The 9,018-nt window shown below is 36.3% G+C and overlaps 1 protein-coding gene across 3 annotated transcripts; it reads right to left on the bottom strand.

The window, feature by feature from the left end:
• On the bottom strand, window positions 1-8,405 carry LOC131661877 (ARF guanine-nucleotide exchange factor GNOM-like). 3 transcript variants are annotated; one of them, XM_058931523.1, is made up of 4 exons: window positions 8,137-8,405; window positions 7,720-7,794; window positions 6,506-7,274; window positions 1-4,211 (listed from the first exon to the last, which is right to left on the bottom strand). In XM_058931523.1, exons 3-4 carry the CDS (start codon window positions 7,244-7,246, stop codon window positions 531-533), a joined length of 4,422 nt encoding a protein of 1,473 aa, XP_058787506.1. In that variant the 5' UTR covers window positions 7,247-7,274; window positions 7,720-7,794; window positions 8,137-8,405; the 3' UTR covers window positions 1-530. The 3 variants fall into 3 exon arrangements, with proteins under 3 accessions (XP_058787506.1, XP_058787505.1, XP_058787507.1); XM_058931522.1 differs by lacking the exon at window positions 7,720-7,794; XM_058931524.1 differs by lacking the exon at window positions 7,720-7,794 and having other exon boundaries at window positions 6,506-7,304.
• Window positions 8,406-9,018: the final 613 nt, after the last annotated feature.

Below are 9,018 nucleotides of genomic sequence, written 5' to 3' on the forward strand. Positions count from 1 at the left end.
TGAAAAATGCTACACTTGTTTTATTTCAATATGAACTGAACTCCTTTATATACATATACAGTGTCTCATATCAGGTAGTACACTCACGGTTACAACACAATTAACTACTTAACAAACTAAAAAACCTGATTCAAATAACTTTTAACAACAATAAGCTTCTATGGAAGGCGGGATAAAGTGGAGATGCCAGACAAACAGGTGAAAATGTGATTTCTGTTACAACACAGTTAACTATTTATCAACAAACTAACAAACCTGATTTAAATGACTCTTGAGAGCAAACTTCTATGAATGCGGGAAAACTGGAAATGCCAGACCGTAAATGGAGATGTGATTTTAGATTTTAGACAGACTTAAAAATCTTCACCTGGGAATTCTCGTAATACATCTGCATCTACCATTAGCAAAACAAAATTAACAAGTGAATATGATTCACAGTATTTTGAATAATCACTACTTTAACTTCAGGGATCATGTGTATTGAATATGAGCTGAAAAAGCCATTCAAATGGAAACAACATTGTATCTCATTAACCAACAAAACCAGTATCTTCAAGGCTTGTGGTTCCACTTGAAGGAACGGAAACCTTTTCTTCAGGTGCCAAACCTCCTACTGATTCACCCTGTTTGTGCTGCAAATGTTCAGAATCCTGCTCAGGGAATACCTCAAGTTGCAACGAAAGTGAAATGTTGTTCACATGAAGCCAAGTTAATTCCCAAAGACTATCACCACCCAATGCACTCCTCTGGGCCAGTATACCTCTCATTTTCATAGAAAGCAAAGAGCTTTTAAGTAGGTCGGGCACTGTTTCTTGAAGCTTCTCACTTCTTTTCCCCCTAACTTTCACCTTCATATATTTTTCCATTCTGGTCAGTACACCTAACCATAGCTTGCAGAAGGTTGTTAATTGTGATAAAACAGGGAGTGATTGAAGAAAAACTTTGGACAGGAGCTTTACTGCTAAGATAAGGGTGCCCTCCATATTGCGGTAGTCCTTCTGAGAGTGTCCCTGTGAAATCTCAAGAAGATCATCAAGCACGGTGAAGATCACAAGATCGAAACAGTCTAACCACTTACCATATGGGAGATAAATGTCATCTGCTCCTGTCAAGCACTTCTGCAAAGATAATAAAGCATGATTTCTAACCTCCTCTCTCTGGTCTAAACACACTTTCCTTAAACCCTGTCCTAATATCAACCACATGTCTCCAATATCCTTAGACAACTTAGACATTTGCTCCTCCTCCATTGTCTCCTTGGCCTCGCTAGTCCACCGGGACAAGCAGTTGACTGACCCTGTCATTAGATCTAGTGCCCGCACAGATCGCTCAGCTTGGCCAACACGAGACTCAGCAAACTGCCTCGCAGTATCTACGCAGAGAACATAATTAGCTGGAAGCAAGTGGGCACCATCTGACATAATGAAAAGAAGTGTATCAAATCCAGCCTCAGATGCTTCAATATGCCTAGCAGTGATGGAAAGTAGTGATGTAATTGTACGCCATCCTAACTGGGATCTTATGTGAGAAGCATTTGCCTTCACAAGGCGACTGACTTCCTGAGTAATCTGTTCACAGTAAGCATCGGCAACCCGGGCATCAAGCTTTAAGACAAGTTGTAACGATCTCAAAAGTTCGTCGGCAATGTTTTCCTTGTATGGGAGCAATCGCTGGCAAATCCTTAGGAGTCCAAACACAGCCTTTTCTACTAAGGCACAGGGCATTACAGTTGACTGAACAATATTGGATATATGGTCATATACACCCGGCCAAAGAATCCCTATTCTATCCCTGTTATTCAAAGTGATTGCAATAAGCAACTCCAGGCAGAAAACTGCTGTATCTTCATCCTCTGGCGTGCTGTTCACTTTTTGAGGTCGACCTGCAGCCCAAATGAGCGCTTTTGCAAGCTGTTCGAGAGATTTAGCTTGCAGAAATTTACTCTCAGTAAATATGCTGTCAATGTGACACTTCTGTATTGTTTGAAGAGTGCGCTGATGAGCAGCAAGTTGTTGTTCAGTAGGTTGTGATCTTGGCTCCTCGGTGTCAAGAGATAAGAGTTGACTAAACCTACCCATCAATCCTGAGGATCTCCTTGGCGTGCCAATCGATTGCATATGAGCTGAAGATAAAGAGTTCACAATAGGCTTGCCGTGCACAGTTTCAGCAGAAAGCTCTGACTCGTCAGCTGCATCACTGGCAACACGGGCAGGAAGAAGACCTAGCTTGTGCAATCTTAAAATGCAATCCAGAATATTTCTCCAACCTGTGCGTATGTAATCACCATACCTGTTTGCAATAGTGAACACTGTTACAGTTGCCATTCTTGCTTTCATGTCATCTCCAAAGGCAAGGACTGGTTCCTCAACCAACGATGGGTTTAAAAGTGTAGTGAACTTACAAAGTGACACTACAAGATCATCAAGAACATCTTCAAGATGATGGCAAGCAGAAATCTTAGCAATAGCTAAGAATCCGTCCATACATGTTTGGTATACCTCTTCATGTTCGGCGTGATCGAATACAACAGAGATAGCAGCAATAGTTGGCCCTGACATTATGGCAAACATATCATGATCAAGGTAAGCCTTGGAACCAGATACAATAAATGGAGCAGTTTTCTTTGACTTATGCATTAGATCGATCCATCGACTTGGTGTCATTTCAGGAAACCCAACACCTTGTTCAGGGGTTGTACGGATTTCATTCTTACAAATTGAATGATAAAGTTCTGATAGGAATTCTCGAGGTAGATCATTGCCTCCATTTATATGCCTATTATTCCTGATAAAATCCTCTTCTGTCATCTTCTTTTTAACCTGCACGTTGTGCTGGTCTGTATTAAGCATTATCATTGAGTATGATAACACAAGAGCAGCATCCTTGTTAGCTAGGATATGTGGTGACTGTTCATAGTATCTCTCAGAGAAAGCTTCAAGCACCCTATGTATCTTTTGTGACTCTCCAGGCAATCTGAAAGTCTCCAGAAATAAACGAAGGGCTGTATCTAAGTTCATATCCTGGAAATCAAATGTTCCAGCAAATTCATGAAGAACCTGAACACAAAATTCGTCATGATTTCCAAGAAAATCACCAACAAGATTCTTATCCAACCCAGCAGTGTATCTGAAAAAGCAAGCAACACTTTGGGGATCAAGTTTGTCAGGCAAGAGATGTGTTCCCTGGAGAAACTCCAAACCTTTCTTAGGATCACGATTGAAGTGGTCAGCACCAATCATCAATCTTCTCTTTATGTACTTTCTGCGGCGGGTGAAAGTAACCCAATGATTTGGATCACCATAATTTTCACATTTAACCATCCAGAATGGAATATACTCTTCAAGATTCACAGGAGAATATTCTGAGTTAGCAGATCCATTGGTTATCCTTTCAGCCATTCCCTGTATAACAGCAATAAGACCATCCAAAGCAAGAATATGCATGGCCGACAATGGACAGTTCACAGGAAATGCACTTCTTGACAATAAATTAGCGAGGTCTTCAAAGACATTGCTGCAAGTTATGTCGCTATCAAAGTTAGCATACATATCAACCATAAATGTCTTTTGCCTGCAGAAGTCGACAAGGGCTTCCATGGCTACCTCTTGCTGCTGGTATGAAGCCCCATATCTGCTTTGTGCAAGTCTCAAAATGACACAAGAAAAAAATGCTTCTAGCTGCAATTTGAGTTCTGTACGAAGATGATGATAAAGATTGAGAACAATGCTACACACCATTGAAAGTATGAGTGGACTCATTGACAAACCAAATTGCATCAGATTATGAAAAAGCTCATCCTGAATTAAGCTTAGCAACCTTGGGTGACGGTGAATAGAAGGCCCTCCAAGTTCTATAGCCGAATTGATTAAAGTTAAAGCAAAAAGGGGTACGTCTTCATCAAATGCTATAGTATTTGATCTAGGACCCAATTCCGAATTCTCAATAACGTTCAGCAAAGAACACAAAAAGTGAAATATTTCCACCATGCAAGGAACACCATATGGTTCAGTCATGAGATGCACATCATATGATGCACCTTCCTTGCCAGTAAGAGCTATCGCTGAGTTTTCATCCATCATAGTTACAGTCACAGCACTTGCAGCATTTGAAGCAAAGTTTGTGGGTTGCGGCTGATTATCATATTCAGAACTCATGCTGCCATTCTCCAACTTTCTACTTCCGAAAGCGTACTCGTTATTTAGGCCTCCAGTCTGCACAACAAACAACAAATACAAATATTCATATAGATGTGGTATGGTGAATACTAAGTTCATGACAACCCAAATAGAGACTGATTCAGAGGGAAGCATGTGTGGCTGAATCCCCCTCCACAAACATTCCTATCAGTTTTCTTATGGAACATTATCAGTAATAATACTACATTAATTTTAAAACAATATCCACATCTCATAAGTGATTCTCTTTATAAACTAGGTAATTTCTTCTAGTGTTTTCTACTTTACATATTCATGTATTTACTTTAAATTATAATACTATAATAATATAGAAAATGATGCAATATCATTTTAAATATTTTATTTTCTGGTTTTTTACAAATTCAGTTTTTACAATATGATTTTATATATATTGACACAAACACACATATAGTTGAATGCACGAATTTTACGACGACTATTTCTAGAGTTCCTTAACATGTGCCCTAAGAGCTCTATAGAAATAGTCGTCGTAAAAGTTCCGCACTCAACTATAAGTGTCATAAGTCGTGCATTCAACTCTATATAGAAATGATAGCATTTTCCATTTTATTTAAGTTTTAATAAAAATAATAAATGAACTATAACTGCCATAAAATTTAATTCAGTCTTTTAGGTTCGTCCCTGTAGCCGGAAATGCAATTTAAAGGTAAAACCATTAACAGTTCCCTGTAATGTCTGAAATTTTGACTATCTAAGTGTCATAATCAGTAACCTCTGAAGCATGGGTACTTCTAACATGTTGAACTACACGTACCATATTTGTGGTACTTTATTTTTCCTTATTATTCCGTTTTGAGTAACATTTTGGTTTTTTCATTCATTAATATAAAATCCCAAGTATTTTAGTTTCTTTATTATTGTAATTGAACACAACTTTTGACTTTGTAAACTTTTATTGTGATGTTTTGTTTTGAATTAAACAATTTGGTTCTCTAGTGATGTATTTTATAGAGAAAATCTTAATTTTTATTGTCATACATACCCAAGGCTGTCAAGATCGGGATCTTGCATAAGATCGAGAGGGGATAACAAGATCATAAAACATAAGATCGGAATTAAGATCAGAAGATTCTACCCAGTTATTTTTGTAAGATCAAGAGGGGTGGCAAGATCGTAACAAAAATCATAAGATACTACTAAGACGAAAAAATAATACAATACATGTGAAGTATTTTTACATAATATTTTGGTAGGGAAGTTTATTTGTGGGAAAATAACCTTTTATCATATTCTTTAGATACACATGTAAGATTGAGTTTTTATACTTTCTTAGAGTTGGACCTAACTCATCCTTACAAACCGGCTTGTAGGGTGAGGATTGCCCCCACTTATTTGGACTCTTAACACCCCCTCTCACACCCAGTATTGGATGTCTGAAGCGTGGAACTAAATGGTGGGTGGCCCGATAGCAGAAACCTAATAGTAGGTGGCCCAACAGATCTTAACCAGGCTTTGATATCATCTTAGAGTTTGACCTAACTCATCCTTATAAATCAGCTTGTAGGGTGGGGATTGCCCCCACTTATTCGAACTCTTAACATACTTTATTACCATTTATCTTATCACGGGAATTTGGAAGATATTAGGAACATATTTGGTTCATTGCTTGGTTTATCATAAGTCTAATTTAAAACAAATCCTACCGCGGATATGCTTATTCTCTAAACCCTAAATCTAAAACTTCGTCATTTCAAAGGGTACCATACCCATGCCTATACCTATGCATCATAGTCAGTAACTGTTCATAAAGACACAAAGACGTGCTCTTTCCTAATACTAACCATACAGAGAAAGACTGTCCACAAAGACACAAAGACGTGCTCTTTCCTAATACTAACCATACAGAGAAAGACGCTAAAGATAGTTAACATACTTTCTTCTTGTTGGGGGGCAGAGTAAAAGGGAAGTGTGTCAAGTCCATTTAGATGTTCAAATAGTCAGCAGGTAAAAGACTATTAGTGGAATATAACTCTAAAAAATCCCTTGCTAAATCTTTATTGCATATAATAAAATGACTAAAATTATAATATAAAGGGTTAATTAAATATTTTTTAATCTGATTCCTATAGAATAGAATTGGCCAAATTCGATTTTAGTCTATTTAAAAACTTAGGGATTAATATCAAAATTTTCAATTCTATAGGGATCAACAACAAAAAATTAAACCCAATTTGAATAGGGAGACGACAATATTCTGTCCGCAGAATTGAGAACCAAACTGTATTTGTACCAGCTAAGAGAATAATAATGGAAAAAACCTTGAAATAATGGTAACACTATCCTCTTACCTCCTGTTTCAAATTAGAGCTTCCATTAACTAATGCATGGTCTGTGTTGTCAACATCTTGAAGGTGAGAAAAAATACACCTAACAAGTTCATGCATTGTGTACCGTGATATCTGCTGCAAAGACTCACCTTTGTTTCCAGCTTGATGAACTATACGGAAACAAGTATTCACTATGGTGCAAACATGTTGGTTACTCAGCATTACAGACGCTTTACTTTTCATACACGCTAGGAGAACTTGTAGTATCTTTATTAAAACAACTTCTTCAGAAGAAGTATCAGTGACCTCAAATCTGCAGCTAGTGACAGCATCAACCACCAAGTGAATGGCATCCTCAACGTTGACAGTATTATGATCAATCACATCAAGAGTCAAGATCTTGTAAACAGATGACAAAGAAACACCTGTAATTGCTGCACCGGTTTCATCAGACCGAATCACATCTAGAAAAGGCTGTAGATACAGTGTGGGGTTGATAGACTGCCACTGATGGTGATTCCATGAAAAAATTTGCCTCCTTAATGCCTTAAAAGACTGAATAAGAGAGTGTTCCAGATGATCATCGCCTGACATATAACGACTTCCCCATCTTACATTTCTTCTCATTACTGCCAAAACAGCACCGATTTCTGAATTTATCATGCATGATAAAGTTGTTCTGCTAGGGCAGGCGGCATCACATTCTTCAGGTTCCTCCTCCTCTATTGAGTTGATACCCGTTTGCAGCTTTAGACGTCCCATTTTAGGCTTTTTAGAGTAGACCAAAAATCTGGTAAACGTTCAACAACACAATGTAATGCTGAGATCATGAACAAAAAGTCTTTAGGAGACAAAAATATCAAGATTTTCCACAAACCAAATAACTTACGAGTAACTACTACGTATTGACAATTCAAACAAATTCTACAAATATGTCCAATCATAATTCACCATCTTGTTACAATAACTATATATACGTCCAATCATAATTCACCATCTTGTTACAATAACTACATATCGACAGTGTATACCATTTAACACAAACGTCAAATCAAGAATCATCATTTGGACATAATGCGCTTACGTTTTAAGCAATATATAATAACATAACAAAATAGTGAAATAAGTTTCGACGCGTATAAAACAATTTTAATATTAAACTAATAGCTTAAACTCAACACAAGTTGTCAATCATTCATTAAATAAGTTTCCTATAAAGTCAAAAGAGAGTAAACCTATGTTAGCAGATTTAGCATGCAACCGAAGAATCACACACCGAGAGGAGCTATGATCTACCGCAATGCAATTCTCTGGTGCAAACAAAAAATGCAAAACAAATTTGCAAATAGGTTATCAAAAGAGTAAACCGGTTTACACAAAGGTCAAATCACGATTCATCATTTTAGCACAATGCAGTTAGATTTCAAAACTATTTTCCTGTATCTACTATTAAACTCATAGCTTATACTAAACATGAGTTATAAAACATTTCATTGAACGAGTCTTCTTTGAAGTCCAAAGAGAGTCCTAAGGTGTGAATCTCCGCGAATTCGCACGAAATCGCGGAGCGCAGTGGAGCTTTGATCTGCTGTGACGCGATCGCAGCCGAAGAAGAAAAATAAAAGAGGGAAAAGAGGGAAAAGAGGAGATACCTGGAGGGACTGAGTTACTGTTTCCGGTGGCCGACGATAAATTCCGGCTGTTTTCCGGCCAGTAGTTGAGATCAGTGAGACTTCAATTCAACTTGTTTCTGATTCAACGCTGCATTTTGTTTTGATTTGATTTGATGGAGTTGATGAATTTTGTTGTTTTTAGGGTTTTAAAATTGTTAATAGTAGAAAAATGAGAAAGAAAGTGAATTGAAGTTGGGATTACTCAGTTTGAAGTTTGAGTTTTTTCTTTCTTGCCTTTTTCTCTTTCCTTTTCCATTCCATAATAAATAGAAACCTATCTGTTTTATTTTATTTATTTTTTGTTTTGACAAAATCTTTTTTATTTTTACGTATCTTCAAAGTATTTAGTTCTAAGTTTTTTTTGGACAGGTACTGTAATTGTAAAATAAAAGTATTAGTATTATTTTGTCAAGAAAAAAAGTCTTTATTAATCATTATTATTATTAATATATAAAAAACCATAATACTGATTCTTATGCAATTGCTCACTTCTTCGATAGCTACTAGCATTTCTATAAAAACATCACCAAAACTCATAAAAAAAATATAGGAATTTTAAAATGTAAGTCAACTGATAAATATCAATGTAATTAAGTTGTATACAATAATTTGTATCTGAGTAGAAGATTTTAGATTATGTGAAAGTTTATAATTGTATTTAGGGCCCGTTTGTTTTGGCTTTTTTTAAAAATGATTTTTATAGTGTTATCAAATTTTGCGAAAATTTTTTTTACAAAGAAACTTTTTATAAAAGCTTCAAATGAAAAATCTGTTTGAATAGTTATTCTTAAAATGTGATTTTAGGTATTTCATTTATTTATGGAGAAAAAATTTGAATATCAAAATTTCAAAAAATCACTT

Source organism: Vicia villosa, linkage group LG3 (assembly GCF_029867415.1).
Source record: "Vicia villosa cultivar HV-30 ecotype Madison, WI linkage group LG3, Vvil1.0, whole genome shotgun sequence".
NCBI classification, from domain to species: domain Eukaryota; kingdom Viridiplantae; phylum Streptophyta; class Magnoliopsida; order Fabales; family Fabaceae; genus Vicia; species Vicia villosa.